The sequence below is a fragment of the Monocercomonoides exilis genome (genome assembly GCF_001643675.1).
Source record: "Monocercomonoides exilis strain PA203 chromosome Unknown scaffold32-1190040, whole genome shotgun sequence".
NCBI lineage: Eukaryota > Preaxostyla > Oxymonadida > Polymastigidae > Monocercomonoides > Monocercomonoides exilis.
This window is the reverse complement of record NW_027150577.1, coordinates 801,712-820,963: the sequence shown is the minus strand read 5'-3', so window position 1 is coordinate 820,963 and position 19,252 is coordinate 801,712. Positions and strand designations below refer to the sequence as shown.

The 19,252-nt window shown below is 41.3% G+C and overlaps 3 protein-coding genes across 3 annotated transcripts; 1 reads left to right on the top strand and 2 right to left on the bottom strand.

The window, feature by feature from the left end:
- Nucleotides 1-2,377: 2,377 nt before the first annotated feature.
- On the bottom strand, nucleotides 2,378-6,662 carry MONOS_7892 (uncharacterized protein; the record flags this gene model as incomplete). Its single annotated transcript, XM_067878254.1, has 1 exon — nucleotides 2,378-6,662. The coding sequence occupies one exon, from the start codon at nucleotides 6,660-6,662 to the stop codon at nucleotides 2,631-2,633; it is 4,032 nt and encodes a 1,343-aa protein (XP_067724721.1). The 3' UTR covers nucleotides 2,378-2,630.
- A 227-nt stretch (nucleotides 6,663-6,889) lies between these two features.
- On the bottom strand, nucleotides 6,890-8,758 carry MONOS_18644 (putative WW domain). Its single transcript, XM_067871682.1, has 3 exons — nucleotides 8,489-8,758; nucleotides 7,807-8,435; nucleotides 6,890-7,670 (listed from the first exon to the last, which is right to left on the bottom strand). Exons 1-3 carry the CDS (start codon nucleotides 8,681-8,683, stop codon nucleotides 7,181-7,183), a joined length of 1,314 nt encoding a protein of 437 aa, XP_067724720.1. The 5' UTR covers nucleotides 8,684-8,758; the 3' UTR covers nucleotides 6,890-7,180.
- Nucleotides 8,759-8,827: 69 nt separating this feature from the next.
- Nucleotides 8,828-19,001, top strand: MONOS_7893 (putative dedicator of cytokinesis protein 3; the record flags this gene model as incomplete). Its single annotated transcript, XM_067878255.1, has 4 exons — nucleotides 8,828-8,845; nucleotides 8,980-9,456; nucleotides 9,552-17,123; nucleotides 17,360-19,001. 4 exons carry the CDS (start codon nucleotides 8,828-8,830, stop codon nucleotides 18,746-18,748), a joined length of 9,456 nt encoding a protein of 3,151 aa, XP_067724719.1. The 3' UTR covers nucleotides 18,749-19,001.
- Nucleotides 19,002-19,252: the final 251 nt, after the last annotated feature.

Genomic DNA, 19,252 nt, shown 5'->3' with positions numbered 1-19,252 from the left:
AAGTACATTCTTGATCTGTTCTTGAATTTTGCAGTTTTCTTTTTCTTCAACATACCAATTAAATTATGATAAATGATAATTCTTTTGTATAAAATAAATTTCTTTTAAATGAAAAAGATTTGCATTAACAAATCAACTCATTATTATTAAAATTTCATCTTTTTGAAAAAGATGTATTTGATTTTTCTTTATATTAGACAAAACTTAAAAAAATAAAGGTTTTCGAAAACTATAATGCGATTATGAGCGAATCTTTTGATGTTGAAAACGGTTAAATAAATATTGACCATTGAAATACTTCAAATTCTTTTTCATGTTATTAAATTGTGTTATTCTTTTTGAAAAGTCGCAAATGTTTTATTTTCAATTGAAATAAACATTTCATTTCTTTATCAATTTTTAATATTCACATTCACGAAACTTCCCTAAATTTTGAATATATTTCTTGATTTTTCCGTTTGAAATGGGTGATTATTTTTGTAACCATATTATTTAAGTCTGATTTTTTGATTTGAAAATTAGTTTCGAACGTTCGGAATGTTCGCTGAAAAGGAATAATGCAATTTTATAGATATTTTTTCTCTTGCTTTTATCTCAGGCATTGGCTGATGGTACATTGATTATAATTTTTTCATTTGTTTGAAAATTTTATTTTCAAAAAACATTGGACGGCTTTAATATCAACACCCCGAAAAAAGATATGATTTCAAAAATAATCACACAAATATAAAAGAGTTGATTTATGAGTGCGAACAATAATTTTATCAAAATATAACATTTTTATTTCATTTGAAAATCAAACATATGGGACTTTTCAAAAAGAATAACTTAATTTAGTCATAATAATTCTCATAGTGATAGTGAATTTTTTTAATTAAAATTTAATTATTATTGCAAAAAATACAATAAAAACCAAAATGACTAACTAATGTCCAAAAATAAACTTCAAAAATATGGTTTTATCTTTAATTAAAAACATGGGTTATTTTCAAACAAAATATTGGAATTTTTCCTAAAAGTTAACAAAAGTTATATTTTTTTTTAATAATTGTTTCGCGTTTGTTTTTTTAAAGTTAAAAATATGAGTTTTTTTTTAAATGTTGTTTGTCTTTGAACAAAAGTTATTAATGTTTTCAATTTCAAATTATCATTCTTATAGTTGTGTGCAAAACCCGCACTTGTGCAAAAACCTGCACACTTGACATTTTCTTTCGAGATACTCATCTTCTTTCGTATATTTGATAGCGTTTTGCATTTAAATGCAACCAGTGACTTTTATTTGTCCAATATTTACTATTTCAATAGAAAAATTCAACAATAAAAAACTTTTATCAACAAATCAAAAAGATCAAAAATTATTGTTTTTAATTTTTCTATCGAAATAGTAAATATTGGACAAATAAAAGTCACTGGTTGCATTTAAATGCAAAACGCTATCAAATATACGAAAGAAGATGAGTATCTCGAAAGAGAATGTCAAGTGTGCAGGTTTTTTCTCAAGTGCGGGTTTATGCACACACCATTTATATATATGAAAATAATTGCAATCACAAAAATTATTTGAGAGCTCAAAATAATTTTGTTCAAAAAATTGAATAATGATAAAGGTCCTTGTGATTATTTGTGAATAAAAAAAATATTTTTATGCAAATAACAGAAACAGTTCTTTGATTTCTCATTGAATAAAAACCATTTTTTTATTTGTTGTATTGATTTTCAAGTCTTTATGTTATTTGGATAAAACGAAATTTTTATTCAAAAAACTGGATTTTAAAAAAGAAACACTCTTTTTTTGATACAAATTAATAATTGAAAATATTCATAAAAATTTCAAAGTGGCAGAAAGCTTTAAATGAATATTTGATAGTTCCCTTTGAAAAATTGAATGAAAAAGAGAAATAATGTTCAAGCAGAAAATGATTCATTTTGATTTAAAAATAAAAAAGTCATATTTTCATGATAAAGGTGTAAAATTTTTGACTTTTTGAAATTCATTCCATTCAATTAATTCAAATATTCTTTTCTTAATTTTAAGATTTTCTTTATTATTGTTAAAAAATTGAAAAAGTCTTGAACCACTTATTGCATTTACATTTATTTCACAAATTTAATTTCAATTATCAATAAGATTTTTCATATGCATACATTTATTTTCTGTTTTTACTGCTTTGAGTTGAGCTCTTTGATATGAATTTATGATTTATTTGCACAATTTTCTGAATATCTGAATCACAAAACCCAATAAATTTGAAAAGACTTGTTATAAAAGTTATTCATTCAATAATTTCTGTAATGTTAATGTTCCACATTCCATTTTTTGTCTCTTTCTTTTCATTTTACTAAAAATTGTTTATTTGTTTGTTTCATTTATCAAACATTTGCAAATCTGTAATTATTGCATATTAGATTAATTTAGAAAATAATAGTTGGTGAAATGAATGACATCAAAAAAAAAAAAAAATAAAACATTATAATTTGAATAATATATGATGAACTTTTCTATTACACACAATCAAAAAAATAAATAATATCATAAAAAATATCACAATAAATAATAATATCATGAAGTGAGAAACAAAAAGAACAGCTGTTTCGTCACTTGCACTAATTAATCAGAAACAATTATCGATTTAATCATCTTCATCGCTGTCATCATCTTCGTATGAACTGCTTTCATCATCACTACTTTCTTCTATCTTTCTTTTCATTACCTTCTTTTGTGCTTCAACAGCCTTTGCCGTTTTTGCCCCAGGTTTCACAGGCGTTATCTTTTTGCTGGTTTGTTTTTGATTCGAATCATTCTCAATGCTTTTACCCTCAATTTTTGTATCCTTTTTGCTTTCTTTCTGCTGAACAGCTGATGCAACACTTTTGTTTCCTGAAACAGCTTTAGTTATTTGTTTTGTCTTTTTTGGTTTTGGTTTGACTGAAATCTCTTCTTCTTCATCCGATTCTGATTCCTCTTCCTCTTCGTCATCATCGTCATCGTCATCATCATCATCGTCGTCGCTTTCAACTTTTCTCTTAATTTTTCCTTTGGGTTTAACAGGCTGCTTTGATTTTGGCTTTGCAACAGTTTTTTTGCTCTTTTCTGAAACATCGACTTTTTCTTCACTTTTCTCTTCCGATTTTTGTGGTTTTGGATAAACTTTTTGATTTTCAAGTTCCTTTTCCTTCTTCTCTTTCTCTTTCTCTTTCTCTTTCTCTATCTTAGACTCCATCTCCTTTTCTTTTGCTTTCTGCTCTTTCTTCTTTTTCTTCTTTGCACTCTTTTTCTCTTCTTTACTGATTTCATCGTCAATATCTTCCTCTTCCATCTCAATTTCTTTCTTCTTCTTCTTCTTTTCTCCCTTTTTCTTTTTGTCTTTGTTCTTTTTGCCTTTTTTCCCCTGCGAATCGCCTTCTGGCAACATCAACAACGGCTTCATTGAAGTGCTTTTCAATAGAGAAGCTGTTGAAACAGTACTTTCTGGCGGATCAACAGGCTCAAGTGCAATCATTTCAGACATGGAATATGTACCTTTGCTAATGTTACATGTGTTTTCAGTATATTCTGGTGCCGTAATGGATGCTTCCATGTTGGAAACGCTATCCTTGCTCACACTTGCCAACGAACCGCTCGCGTAGCTTTGAGAGTCTTCATCATTGGACGATTTCATTGACTTTGTCTGGCGCTTTTTCCGAACGACAAACAGAATTACAACTACGATAACTACAATCAGCAGCACCACCACAACAATAGGCACAATAATTATCACAAGCTCTTGCGTTGTTAATCCTGGGCTCTTCGTTATCGGACTTGAGGTGTTTGTGTCCTGCCCGGGGTCAGTTGGATTTTCTGGTTCAGAAGGACCAGGTGGCACGTCTGGGCCAGGCGGATCGATTGGATCAGGCTCGCCAGGCGTCCCGTCCTCCCACATGACATAAGCAGGCTCAATCACTTCTTGCAGAGGGCTATTCACATTCGGTATTGGTTGACAGGCACCCTTGGAATTCAGAAAATAGCCAGGCACACAACGAGAAAACGCACATTGTGCAGTTGAGAATTCTCCGGTTGATGAATCCACAGGTCTGCCATAGATGGAATTTGCAAGTCTTTTCACGAGTCTGTTCCCCCTTTTGTGAGAATCACTTTTTGAAGCAGTTCTGTTAATCTCTTCAATGTTAGCTTTTCCACCCTTTGAAGAAAGACCAGAAGAAATTGAAGAAGTTATTGTTGGTGCAGTATGTTGCTGCATGCACTCTCCATTTTCCAGCACTTCCCATTCAGCAGGAAATGCCATCACATCCGCCAAGTTGACTGCAACTTCCAGTCGAGGCAGCAGATCCATTGAATGTGGTGTTGCAGAATATGGAATAACAAGATCAGCTGGGCATATCTTGAACTCCATCGAGACATCACCTTCATCATACAGCCAGCTGGTTGCATCCATCATCGTCCACGAAAACGACTGGCCGACATATGTGAAGTCAGCAGGCATTTCGTCCACAGTGTGCGGAGTGCTGGGATCAGACACATACTCACGCACTGTCTCATCCTGAATGACATTGCCCCCACAAAAGGACGAGATGTCCACATCTGCATCTGGATCAAGTGGATCACTCCCGATGACAACAACTTTTGCGAGGTGAAACTCTGAAATATGCTTCGTAAACTGCGCACATGTGCTGCCGCAGAGCCCATCTGAAATAATCAGAATGTGCTGCGGATCAAAAAGTCGCTCTCCTTTCCAAGTGACCGATCTTGCCCACTTCAGAAACATATCCCCCTTTTCGTTGTTGCGAGAAAACTGCTGCGTCCATTTCCGACTTCGTCGCGTACTCCCATCAATGCTGACTTCTGTGCGAGTCTCATTCGGACTAAGCCAGTCCTTGAGCGGCTGAAGAGTCTCATACTCAGTTATCACTGTGTCTTCGCTGTTTCCCATCTCATCGCCAATCAGCATGTTGATCTGCCCCTTCACAAATGAGTTTCGACCGTACAGCGGAAACATGTCCGGCCACAAAAGATTAAGCAGACCAGTCCCAAGATCGACATACCCACCAGAGTTGCCTCTCACATCGATAATCACACGCTCTACTCCATTGCTCGTATTGTGCATCCACTCAAATGTCTGAAACACCGCTGCCACAAATAGGTCGTAATTTGACGGGCTGAATGTGTCAAGATTCACAATGCCGAGCTTCATTGAAGGCACATGGAATGCATTCATGAAGGACGAGCCAAATAATTGAATAACTTGAATAGGGTCATCTTCTTCAGATCCACCAGTATCATCTGCATTAACAGCAGAATTAAGTGAAGATATAACACGAGAATTTCGTTTGACTAAATTTTGCTCATCTTTCTTTCTTCGATGTGTGAGTGTGCGAAGCAACGAAGAAAGCTTATTTTCACTTTGTTGTTGAATCTTCTCTTTCTGCTGAGAAAAGTCTGCAGATCCGCTTAAATCGTTGGTATAAGATGAAAAGTTGCTTTGAATTAGTTGAATGTGTCGTATATCTTTCGAAAACGTTCGATATTTCTTTCCATTTGAAGCATAAACTCGTTCCCCTCTTCTTTGCTTCATTATTAATTTGGTTGATTTACTATTCATTTTGGATGATTTGCGGGCATTGAAAGCATTTGAAGTTCGCTTTTTTGAAGAAAGAAATGATGAAGCCCTGGTTTCATTTGCGAATGCTTCCAACACATTCGCAGAAAAGCGTATGTTAGGTATCCCATTTGACATTTTATCTTCGTCTGAAGTAAAATTAGTATCTCCAAATGGCTTTCCTTTCAGTGTTGGCTTCAGCATTTCCTGGAACAGCTGTTGCTCTCTTTCCACTTGACGCTTTCTAATACGATTTTTTGCAGATTCACTTCCGTCTTCATTAGCTTTGGTCACAACAGTTGAAGTTTTGGATAGAAAATGGGATGCGCTCGCAGAAGAAGCACGAGCGGTTGTAATATTCTGATCCAAATATGTTCCTGGTCGTTTAACCTGAATTGAATCAGGATATTGATCTTGCTCAGAGGCTTCCTCTTCTTTCACAGCTTGTTTTGTCTTGCACAATGCAGTTATGGATCCATAAGCATCCTGAGCAGCCATCCCAAACCATGGAATCACTGCCTCTTTCACAGTTCCATCACTGTCTTCATATCTAACTTTCATCGAATCTGAAGGAGGTGGAGGAAACACACCTGCAAGTCTGTAGGATAATTGCATCTGAAGTGCTGCATTTAATCGAGCAGCTCTACTTCTAGACATTCCAATGTAGTCATCGGCCCACTTGACAATTGTTTCCCATGGTTGCTCCGCGGGATAACTTGAACCATCCAAAGATATATTCAATATTTTCTTTTCTGTTATATCTTCAACAAGTCCTCTGTATAAACATGCAGTATACAAAGATTCAAGAGCACCTGGGATTGCTATTACTGCATTTGGAGCTCCATCAACTTCGCTATATGCAATGGTAAAAGAATATGGTAAAAAATATCCATAATAATTGTAGCAAGGCATAGTATATGTTGTGTGAGGATCTTTCATTTTTGTAAGAAGTTGAACAATATTCATATTTAAAGAAAACCCATCAGTACTAGAGTCACTATTAATGTTATCCAATTCTGAAAGCAAATCAACAGCAAGTGATTGATATGGAGCAGGAGGATTGAGCATTTTATCTCTGTATGCATAGCTTTCCAGATATGTTTTCAAGTCCTGTGTCAGGGTTCTAAAATCATTGAACTAATAAAATTAAGACGCGAGTGAGATGGAATAAAAACATTGTTTAAAAGGAATATAATATGATAATTTACGTTTTTGAGAGAAATGTCTCAAACTTCAAATGTTTTTAAGCAATTTGTCAAAGTTGAAACAGTTGTAAATTCTGTTTGATTTAAATTGCACTCATATTCCTGAGAAAAACAGATGAACGAGTGCAAAAAGAAGAATAAACATGCAGCGCTCATAAATTATTTTATTAAGTATATGATCAATTATTTTTTTTCCGAATCAAATAAGACAATATTCAACTCACATTAAACGAGGCAGCATTTTGAATTTAAATGCATAATAACCTGCTTCGAAAAAGCAGCTTAAATTTATCATTCGTTATCTTTCAGAGCAAATACTGAATAGAAACAAATGCTAACTCAAAACTTTTTCAATACGGCTAATGTGACAATTTGAGTTTTTCATTTCACTTTCTTTAATGAAAATGAGATCTTCTTTTCCACAGGGGTAGAATTGGATTTATGCAGGCGTATTTTCTTATTCTCTTTAACACCTGAATCATTAACATTCTTCTCTTTGTTTGCTATGTCTGCCTCAAATGCTTCTTTTTCACTTTCTTCCTCTCTTTTCCTTTTGCGAGGCATTTCAAGATTTAGCAATTCTGTTGGAAGTTGCTCAAGAAGACGAAGATCTTTCTTATTGCTAACACCTGCAAGCAGAAGACTCTGACTGCCATCTGAAAGTGAAGTACCAATGTCTTCATTGTTCATTCTCGATTGTTTGATCTCTTTGAGCGTGGAATGAAACTTCGAGACATCATCAAGGCCCCTTCGGATAATTCCAGCTTCTTCCTCATCGATGTCTTCTCCTTCATCTCCTCCAGACATACCCTCTCCGTAGCTAAACCCGCTCTGCATTGCAGCTTCAACTCTTCTTCGTTCTTTCTCTTCTCTAATCAGTATAAAATTCAATTTGTTAAAAAAAAAAAAGATATTCAATTTAAAGAGCAAACAAATATTAGAAAAGATTATTTTATTAAAAGAAAAAAAAATTAAATTAAAAAAATGTGTCAATCTTTTTAACAAACCGTTGTGCAGCTTGGAGCTCCCGTTCTTTGTCTCGTTTCTTAAGTTCTTCAGAACGTTTTATTAATTCAGAAGGCCCATCTGTAACAACCCATTTTCCATAACGATTTTTTGGATCGTAGTTTCTCATTTCTTCCTCAAATTTTGCCATTTCCTCTTCCAACAATAATTTTTTACTCTTTTTTTTTGATGAATCGTCAATACTTTCTTTTTTCTCAACTGTAATTCCTTCTGCTTCAAGTAATGCCTCAATTTTTTGCTCTTTCAGCTTTTCTTGTTCGTTTTTTTCTTTTAATTCTTTTTCCAATTCCTCCTTTTCTTTTTGTTCTTCCTTTTCTTTGAGTTCCTCCGCACTCAACATTGGGCGTTCCCACTGAGATTTTTTTGTAAGCTCATTAAAATAATATGTTTGTCCACTTGTATTATCCGTATGAGCGCTCCACCCAGATGGCAATGCAAACCGTTCTTGAACGGCTTTGTGAATTGCTTCTTCCTCTCGTCTTTTTTGCTTTTCTTCTTCAGTTTCAGGAACAAAAGGTGCTGAGGGACCTGAAAATCCAATCCTTCCCGAAGAAACTGCAGATTCTTGATATAACATAAAACTATCTGCAGATGAACTTGCTTCTGCTTTCTTTTTGTATAAAAGAACATAAATTATCAATATTTCCTAAAATTTGAGCATACCCTTCTCATTCTCACAAGTTCTTTTTGTAATTTCTCTTCATAATCACTTTTTTCTTTCATCTCTTGCTTCATTCTTTGAACATTTTTTTGGTGTTTTTGCTCTTGTTCATGTCTTGCCCAATTGTAATCTCCTGATATCCACGAGTTGCAAATCTTGCAATAATGCATATGAGATGTATACTGATTCGATGACATTTTAATTAAGATTTTGTTTCAATTTTTTGTGATTAATCTCTCTTTCTTTTTTAAAATTTAATATTTTCTTTTCTGCCGATCAAATGAACCTTAGATTCTTCTTCTCATCTTTGCGTTAGATCTTTTCTTATTTCATTTTCTTAAATGGAAACTATTCGCCTCGTATGGAAATTGCTATTTTATTTAATTGATAATTATTGAATGCTTTAAAAATATTCGTTTCGGATTTTGTTTGTAATGCCAACTTTGAACATCAACGGATTTGACATTTAAATTCTTTCTTTTTTTCCAATAAGAAACGAGATGCCATGTTTCAGACAGGCAATCTCAATAAAGTGTTTCAAGGCGTGACGCCGGAATCGTATTTGTTCCATAGAACTGTTGCCATACCCGTTGATAAATTGAAAGAAAAAGAAGCAGAAAAAGAAGATAAATACGACTTGATCACAGACGAAGATTTTACTGATATGCAAGAGCAATTTCCTCCGCATTATTCGCAATTAAAACCAATGAAATCCATTTCAATAACTCAAGAAAATACCACTCCTTCACAAAGCAAACCAGAGAAAACAGTTGAAAGTCCAAAACAAAATCCCAACAAAGAAGACGATCTACCTCCTTTATCAGAAAAATTCACAAAAACTCATTTTGCTTATCCTTCTTCGCTATTTTTCAAACAATCTCGCGATGCTCTTCCACCTTTACCAAAAGAAGAGGAGCCACTTGAAACAATGTTTCAGCTCGTTTTGGAAATAGATACAATTCAAATACATGTTTGATGATTTTTTGTTAATTTTATTTTAAAAATTTATTTTCGAAATTTCATTACAATGAATTATGAAAATGAATTTATTTTTTCACAATGCAGACTCTTGATAAATTGGATGTACACATCACCCTATGTAGATTCGACAAAACTCTCTCCAAGGATGTTGCAATCACTGAAGAGTTTTGCTTCCAAGTACCTCCGCCAAGCACGATGAATGCGCCATTCAAATTTCCATCAAACCACGTGGCTATCTTCAAGAACTTACGACCGTCCGACTTTGATTCAAGTGTTTCATTGTTTTATCGTATCATCCGACGCGGAAAGCTTCTGGAAGACGACAAGGACAACTCGCCGGATGCTACATACAAGCGGCCGTTTGGAGGAGGAATGCTGAAACTGGGGAAGCTTTCGCCATATCTGAAGGAGCTGAAGAAAAAGCCGTTCATTTCACAGCGTTCCACTTCATCTGACGGCGACGGCTTTGGCTATTCCACTTCTGATCAACCTTCGTCTTCTTCATCCTCTTCGTCCTCTTCTTCATCCACTCTGTTTCCTCCTCCTGCTGGAGTCAATCAACCACCAACATACACATCCTCCTCCTCCTGCTCCTCTTCTTCTTCCTCTTCATCTTCTCAGTCAAACACAGGCAATGCCTCAACAGATGAATCCAGCTCCACTGAGCGTGTATCACTGTCACAAGGGCTGATGACGCTTGCGATGCCTTCGTCGACGATGTCTCGCTTCGGCAACTCAGGAATGCAGTTCATCCCAAACGAAGAAAATCTGAAGTCAGGGCAGGCCAGAATCGACGACCTGTACGCAAATCCAGGCAAGAAAGCAGAGTATCTGAACAGAAAGGTGTATCTGGTGAAGGAAGAGCAGTTCGACATGATCATGGGCTATCTGGTGATCGACAAGCATCTGGAGGAGGTGAAGGAGTCTGCGGGCTTGTCATTCTCTTTGTGTGTGTACCACGGGGAATACGATGAGGTGATTGATGAAATCCGCAAGGAGTACTCACGCCCACCCACATTCCACCCACTGAACACACTTTCCTTGCCTGAGAGTGGAGATCCCTGTGAGTCAAGGCATCAAATCTACCTCACGTTGGACTATGCAGAAATGGTGAAAGGGCAGAAGAAGAGCGAAAGAAACATCCAGGTCGAAGTGGAAATCAGAGCAAACCCACCAGAGCCATCGCTTTCTGCATCAAATTCTTCATCCTCATTATCTTCTACTTCCTCCTCCTCCACCTCCTCTTCCTCAGCCTCCTTCTCCAACAACTCTTCCTCTTCCACCTCCTCTTTGACTCCTTTATCATCCTCTTCCTCCAACACCAATCCCCCCTGCTCCATCTTCCCCAAGTGCGAGATGCCGATTGGCAACTGGATAAGAGCAGGGCGCGGGTGGAAGTCTGTTGCAACTAATTCGTATGAATCAATCGTCTTCTACCACAACAACCACCCGAAGTGGGAAGAGCAGCTGATTCTGGAGATCCCCATCGAGATGCTGGACAAAGTGCACCTGTTCTTCAAGCTGAAGCACATCTCCACGCGGAAAGAGGACGACCAGCCGTTTGCTTACTCTTTCCTGCGGCTGACGGACGAAGGGTGGAGCGGCGAGGAAGGGCAGCACGGGATGTCGGGGCTGAAGAAGAAAGGAGAGATTACAGTGCTCAACAAGGAAAAAGGGGCAGACATGCCCTCGTATGTGGAGAACGGGCTGAAGAAGCTGGCGATCACCAAGTGGGACAAGAACGATGTGGAGAAGATGACCTACTTCACTCAATGGCGCGAGTGGAAGAAGACGCAGCACCTGGGCGTGAACATCCAGTTTGCATCGACACGCATCAGCAACCAGAAGAACCTCCATCGCATCCTCACCTTCCAGCGCAACCCACACCCCATTGACAAGTGCTGGAGCGAGTTCAAGCTGGCGCCGCTGGGTGTTGTTGTGAAGATCTTCGGAACGCTTCTCGACTCCATCTTCTCCATCATCACGAGCGGCTGCTCCACCTCCCACTTCCACATGGTCCCGCTCTACACAGACCTCTCCCGCACACAGGAGACATCAGGTTCAGCCAGAGGATCGATGGCTTTACAGGGCGGTGCTACCAATACAGCAGGAGGTGAGAATGGGGCAGATGGGAGTGATGGCGCAGCGGCTGGTGCGTCTTCTGGAAGGTTTTCAGACAAATACAGGGCAGTTGAACAGGCTTTGTCTTCATCTGCATCTGGTGAAGAGAGTTCTGAAGAGCACTTCAAACGGATTAAAGGGCTTGAGCTGGTAGCCCACGAAAACGTGTTCCCGCCACTGCGTGTGTGCACTCTGGCTGAACAAGAGTCAGCGTTTGATTCGCTCACATACTTCTTCCGGAAGCTACAGAAGCTGCACAAAACATACCATTCTTTGCTGACCTGCTACATCCGCGACAGATTCTACTCTCCTTTGGCGTATCAGCAGATCCTGAAGCTTATCGAGGGTTTCTGTCCATCTCCTGGCCAGGAATACAACCCATACAGCAAACAGAAGAATCCTGTGGAGACGTTTGGGGCGCTGAAGTATCTGTTCATGTTTGTCAACAAGAGCTGGGAGCAGTTCTCAGAGAAAGTGGCTGAGGCCGAGGCTGAAAAGAAGGCAGAGGCAGAACACGGAAAGGCAGGCAACATGAATGATAAACACTCACAACAACAACAGCATCATCATCAACAACATCCAGAGCCCCTGAATGCTGCTGAATCTTCATCTTCCTCTGCCTCTCATTCTGCCAGCGAAGGCGACAGCTCTTCTTTAACAGAGCCTTCTGCCCACAAAGTGCCCCCAGCGCCGCCAGCCATCACAGACGACGACTTCTCCATTGTCCACTTGAATGACTGTGCACAGCGCTATTCGCGTCTGTTCTGCACAATGTCCTTCTTCCTCCACTCGACAGAGGTGAACCTGAAGCTCGTGCAGATGACGCTGGTGCAGGGGCTTGTGGACTCACTGAATGAGATCTCGTGTGCCTTTGACAAGCAGAACTGCAGCCAGCAGATCCACCGCCTCTGCAGCCGGATGCTGCGGGTGGGGGATGTGGACGACAAGCAGTACTCGACCTTCTTCTCACACAAGCTGACATTCGTGTCTCGTGTGATGGACATGCCTTTCTTCATCGACGAGAGCACGAGAGGTGAATTAATGCAGGATGTATGTGAGATCATTGCTGACCATCTGCGTGTGTTCACCTTCCAAGTGACAGACCCGCTCACGAAGCTGATCACCCTCGTCTCCACACACGACAAGGACCCTGCAAAGAGCATTGTTCCGCTCATCCGCCTCGTCCGCCCGCTGCTCAGCTGGCTGTCCATCTTGGCATTAGACGAGCTCACATTTGTAGAGCAGTTTCTGAAGGCTCCTTATCGTGTGCCGGTGGATGGGGTGATCACAGGGGAAGAGGCACACAACACAGAGTCTGGTGAGAAGGAGAGCAAAAAAGGGAAAAAGAAAGAGGCAGCAGAGGTCGCGCCCATTGCGCCTACACCAGCTGCTGACCACTTCCAGCACCATGCTCTGCTGAAGACAGAGCTGATGACAGCACTTCTGTCAATTCTTGATTTACTCCCTCAGCATGTCCTGTTGGAAATCCTGATGGACAGAGAGAAGTTGGCACTGGTGTATCCTGGAAAGGAGAACACAAGTGGTTCTTCCTCTTCTTCCTCTTCCTCATCAGCCTCCTCTTCAGCCACAATGTCATCATCTGCGTCTGCCTCGATGACTGAGCAGATGACCACTTCTCTTCAGCGAGTGCAACAAACATACCAAGTCACCTGCGAACAGGCTGTGCTGCCTGCCCTTCCGCAGCTGGCGGTGGATGCTTTCCTCATTCTGGTCGAATCTGCCAGCAAAGTCTACTTCTTCCCTGCCGAATGGACCCTCATGCACACACAGATGCTCCGCGTCTTCTTCCGCTGCCTCTCCATCGTCGTCTCCAACATCATCCGCGTCGCTTCCTTTGACCGCCCTTTCTTCATCTGCTACAGCGTGCCTTATCTCGACGAGAAATTCCCCCTCCTCCACAATGTCGTTGAGGCCATCGAACAATACAGCCGATCGGCTTTGTCTTCTCAGCTGTCTACTCCACTGGCCCTGCAGATGCCATCAGACGCATCTTCCACTTCGCCTTCTTCATTGACTGCTTCTTCTTCTTCTTCTTCTTCTTCCTCATCATCTGCTTCTTCTTCGAATTCTCCATCTGAATCATCTTCTGCATCGTCTGACAGAAAGACACCAGTCTCTTCATCAACACCCAATTCACCTTCTTCAAGCACAAAAACTGCACAGAATCCTTCCCTTTCTTCTTCAACTGCCTCTCCTTCTCATCCACATTCTTCTGCTCCAAATACAACCTCCTCTTCATCTTCACCTTCTTCTTCTTCTTCTTCCTCATCCTCATCCAACCAGCCTTCTTCTTCCCCTCTCAAACCCCAAGCTGCCCTCAATCGTCCTTCTGTCCCTCCTCCTCCTGCCCCTCCAAAACACCCAGCACCTCCGCTGCATCCACCGCCAACATCCAAACCACCCACGCCAGCCAATCAGCCTCCACAGAACAAGATTGGACAGACAGGGCAGCTGCAATCGACGCCTAGTGCATCTCATACTGTTGCATCACAGAATGAAGTATCTTCTCCATCTTCTTCGTCATCATCATCAACTTCATCTACTCCTTCCTCGTTATCTTCCTCTTCTTCTACAGCAGTATTGCCAACAACAACAACTGCATCATCATCATCTTTATTATCTTCCCCCTCTTCTTCTCTGTCCTCTCCCCTCACCCGCAGTCAATCATCTGCCATTTTAGACTCCCCCTCTTCTGCCTCTCGCTCTTCCTTCTCTCTTCCACCCGCTTCCACTCTGCGACCTGGCGGCGCCTCCACCACTCGCTTGAAGACAATCGTGTTCACAAGGCCAAAAAGCGTCAAGCCTGTCTTGTCAATCTCTGACTCTCCGCAGGGCTCTTCTATGCTGTCCACCTCCTCTTCTTCTTTATCTGTTTCATCATCATCTCCCTTGTCTACATCATCATCATCTTCTTCCTCTTCCCCCTCTTCCTCTTCCTCTTCCTCAACAGCCAGAACAACCCCAAGCGACCTGAGAACTGCCAACACCCCCACAAACACTCCTTCCCAGCGGAGTGACAGCACAAATCCTCATCGCGCCTCGTCTGCCAGTGGCTCTCCTGCTCTCTCGCCCATCCCAACCTCATCAACAGCCTCTCCCTCACGCCAAGTGGCTCAGTCAACATCGCCTATGAACAACTCATCACCAAATAACAACAATGCTTCTACACCTACTGGGTCATCTTCTGCATCAGCATCGTCGTCGTCGTCATCATCATCTTCTTCTTCCTCTTCCTCCTCTTCTCATACTGCTTCCCCATCTAACTATGCCACCCTCCGCAACAAAGAGAACGTGAAGAAGCCAACCTGGCGGTTAGAACCCGAACTTCAAGTGATGCTCCGCTCTGGCTCATTCATTCTAAACACAGAGAACGTCCCACCCGCCTTCACCACCATCAAAAAGCGCCCTCTTTCTGTCTCTCTCTCTTCCTCCTCTTCTTCCTCTGTCTCCTCCCGCCACTCGTACCACCTCCTACAACAGACTGCCTCGTCCCCTGAGAGCCAGAAGCTGACGCTGCAGCTGCTCGGCTCACGGCACCAGGCATTCGATCTGGGGAGGATATTACACGCACTGGTGGGGCTGGCGAAGATGAGAGTGTTCCCTCCATCGTGCAATGAGGAGGTGGCTGCACTGTTGGAGGCGTTCCAGAACACAGCAGTGACACAAGGGATGAAGACACCACTGTGGGCAACGGTGGATGAGAGTGTGATTGCGCATGCTGAACATGTTGATCCAGAAAAGTGCTTGAGGAAGGGAGAGGCAGGAGATGATAAATTGAAGAAGAAGAAGAAAATGATGATGGCAGATACGAATGGAATGAATAACACAAACGGAATGCAAAGCACAACAATCGAAGACAGCTCAATTGACGAGAGATCGATGAAGCCCATTCCACTCGATGCAAACCAGGAGAATAAAACAGAAGGTTCTAGCACAGGCATCACAGGTGCAGAAGATGATGATTCGAACATTGCATCATCATCTTCTGTGCCTTCGTCTCAGGTGAGGAAGAATGCGATGCTGCCAATGAGGATATTCAAGACTTATCTGAAGCATCCGTTGGCTTTGTGCACAAGTGCCACATTTCCATTCAAATTCTACCCGAGAAAGACACAAGGCAGTGAGCAGAATGAAAGTGGGAGCTCTGAAGAAGGGAATGCAAATGGAACATCGTCATCTTCATCATCATCTTCTTCTCAATCCATTGTGCTTCAACACAATTCTTCTCTTTCACAGCTGCAGTTACAGTCTCAGTCACAGAACATGCTCTATCCAACCTTCCTCTCTTCTCTCTGCAAGTGCACAGACAACGCTTACATCCCCACCGTCTTTGCGCTGACAGACACAGCCAACGAGCTTGTGAAATCTCATCTGCTTTTGTCGTCTTCCCTCTTCCATATGGCGCAATCGCGTGTTTTGTATCTGTTTCTGTCTATTTGGGATGTTTTATGCACTTCTCATCTGGAGAACGATCTGATGAATGACATGATCCTGCCCTTGTTGAAGCTGACCATCCATTCGCGAGGAGAGATTAGAGAGATGTGCAAGGCGCTCTATGCTGACCTCCTCAAGACAGATGCCCTCAACCACGATGGTTCCATCACGAATGTGGAGACGAAGACATTCGAAGTGGTGAACATGCTCTGCAAAAGCAACTACGTCGAAGAGCAGCTGCTGACTCTGTTTGACGACCAGCTCATTCAGATGCTGATCACACCTCAGTCACAGTTGGATCTCGAAAACGCATCAATTTCAGCAAGAGGTGGAAGTTCTGCATCTTCTTCTTCGTCATCATCCTCAACGCGCTCAATGATCAGCAACCCAACAGCACTCAATATCTCCTCAACATCCCCTCATTCCTCATCTCCTTCTCCTTCCTCTTCCACACCCCTCAAGTCTGGTATCCTCTCACCCTCTCTAAACTCCCCTGCTCTTGTCCCCTCTTCTTCCTCTCCATTTGTCACCCAATCACCCGCTGCCACACTCACACTCGACCTTCCCCTTTTCAGCTGCCCTTCACTGAGGCAGACAGCAAATGTGGTGATTGACAAGACAAAAGCAACAAAGTACATAGCAGATGTGCGTCTGCTGATTGATCACATGAAAGATCTGCGGAGCTACAAGCAGCTGAACAGACCACAGGTGACGGAAGATGAAATGACACATTGTTATCTGGAGCTGATTGAGTATTTGAGGCAGTCAGGAAGGAAAGATCTGATGTTGGAGTATCAGTACGAGCTGTTTAGAATGCACGAGACGCTGCAGAATTATGAAGAGGCAGGAGAGGCGCTGGTGCGGATGGGCAACAACTACACGTTCTCTGATGCTCTCATCCCACTCTCAAAGATATTCCCAGCGCAGACAGCGAGAGACAGGAAGATAGGGCTGTATTCGAAGGCTGTTGGGTTCTTCTCGAAGGGGCAGAATTGGGAGAAGGGCATTGAGCTGCTGGACATCGTGCTGGACCATCTGAAGAGAGAGTATCCACACTATGACTTGGTGGCTACACACATGGTATGCGAATGAAGAAGGATTGGAGAAAGATAGGAGAAAGAGAGAAAGAAAGTGTTTGAATTAATGTTGGAAGGGAAATGAATGAAAATAGAAAGGGAATATGCTTTTAATTGTTATTTATATATTAATCAACAAGCAACGAATACTTTTTTTAATGCTTTATTTATTAACATGTTCTTATTTATTTATTCTTATTTATTTATTCAAATACATTTTTATCTTCAATCTCCTTCCAGCAAACCCAAACAAACCTCTATCAAACCATCGCAAGCACGCCCCGTGTCCTCTGGCCCCACTACTATTATGTCCGTTTTGTTGGGAAAGGATTCAAGAACAGATACCTCTGCAACACCGAGTACATCTTCCGAACACGCGCAGAGACGAAGCTGGACGGCTTCTACAGCTCGATGAAGATCAAGTTTCCTGAGGCAAAAGTGACCAGCGCCACAGACAAAGTGCCTGAAGGCGCAGAGAATTCAGAGAACACAGCCATCATCCTCATTGCTGGTGGCATTTTGGTCTCTTCTCACGACGAGTACGCGGAAAATGCGAAGTTTCTGGCTGAAAAGGGAGATCTCAGCTCGCTCAATGAGCTTGCTCTGTCACACCAGTCTGTTTCGATGCCAACACCCTCACGAACTTTGTCGACTTCGAACCCGTCTCCATTTGAAGGAACAGACAATCAGCAGCTTCTTTCTCCTGATGCTGCGAAGACTGCTTCTTCTTCTTCTTCCTCTGCTTTGTCTTCTTCTTCTTCTTCTTCTGGTTCTTCTCCCTCTGGCATTTCTGTAAGAACATCTTCTATCAGCTCTCCTGATGCATCGCCATCGCCTGCTCCTTCGGCAGGCTTGTCTGCCCATTCTCCTTCTCCTTCTCCATCGTCTACTTCTGCTTCTTCCTCCTCTTCTTCCTCTTCTTCACAATCTCCTTCTTCTTCTTCCTCTCCTTCCTCCTCCTCCAAATCTGACTCAACCTCTGACCAGCTCTCTTTCCTCTATCTCCCCAAATATGTCGTCGAGTACCGCAAGAACTACAATGTGGATGTCTTCCAATGGACACGCACTGTCCCCCGTGGCAAAAACAAAGAGAAAGAGCTGCGTGTGATGTGGGACCACAAGACCTTCTTCTTCCTCGAAGAATGCTTCCCTTCAGTCACCCACCGGCTGATGATCAAGCGGAGCGAGGAAATCGTCTTCTCTCCAATCCAGTCTGCGCGGATGAAAGTGCGCGAGAAGAACTTCGAGCTGCGCAAGATGATGCACCAGTTCTCCCTCCCACCCGATGAAAGGCCGTCAAACGTGGGTCAGTTCACTATGCTCCTCCAAGGTGCCATTGAGCCAGGCGTCGGCGGTGGGCTGAAGAAGTACATGGAGAACTTCTGCGACCCAGAGTTCATCAAAGAAGACCCTGACTATTTGTCTCAGCTGGCGCTGCTGATGAAAGAGATGCGTGTGCAGTGTGTGCTCTCTAAGCAGGCACTCGAAGTGCATAAGACTGTCTGCCCACAACAATCTCTTTCACTGCAAAGCCTGCTTGAGGGCAAACTGGTCGAGCTTACAGCCATCGTTGAAGAGAAGTCGAACCTCGCGTTGTACGCGCCGTCGCTTCAACAGAGTGAAAATTGATTCCTTTTATTAAGTTTATTTTTATTTGAGTTCATATATGTTTATTTCTTCTTTCCTCCCCATTCTGGGTGTTTATTGCTGTCAGAATTTTTGTCATAATATTTTTTTTATGTTATTGGACGCGATCTGTTTCTCATTTCACGTTTGTATTTTTATTGGCACATCAACTTGTTTTTGTAAGTCAAAGCATCTAATTAGTTTCTATTTTTTGTTCCCATCATTTTTTACTCATTAGTAAAACTAACTTAATGCATTTCCTGCTTTCTTATTTTCCATTCTCAATGCGGTTGCAATACCAAACAATTAAAAAATTTCTTTTCTTTGAATTTCTTGTGAATGGAACAAAGAGTTGACCTTCTTAATGATATTTGTTTAAAACTTAGAGAATCTCCTCATCATCGAAAGAAATCGTTTCATCTGCTCGAAAAACTAGTGCCACTTCAACAAAATTTGAAAGGTTGTTTTTAGCTTTTTATTTTGGATTGTATTTGCATATCTATCATA

Coding starts and splice junctions, on each gene's coding strand:
- MONOS_18644 (XM_067871682.1), bottom strand. CDS start 8,683: ATGTCATCGAATCAGTATACATCTCATATGCATTATTGCAAGATTTGC. Junction 8,436..8,488: donor AACTTGTGAGAATGAGAAGG/GTATGCTCAAAT, acceptor TTATACAAAAAG/AAAGCAGAAGCAAGTTCATC. Junction 7,671..7,806: donor GAGCTCCAAGCTGCACAACG/GTTTGTTAAAAA, acceptor TATACTGATTAG/AGAAGAGAAAGAACGAAGAA.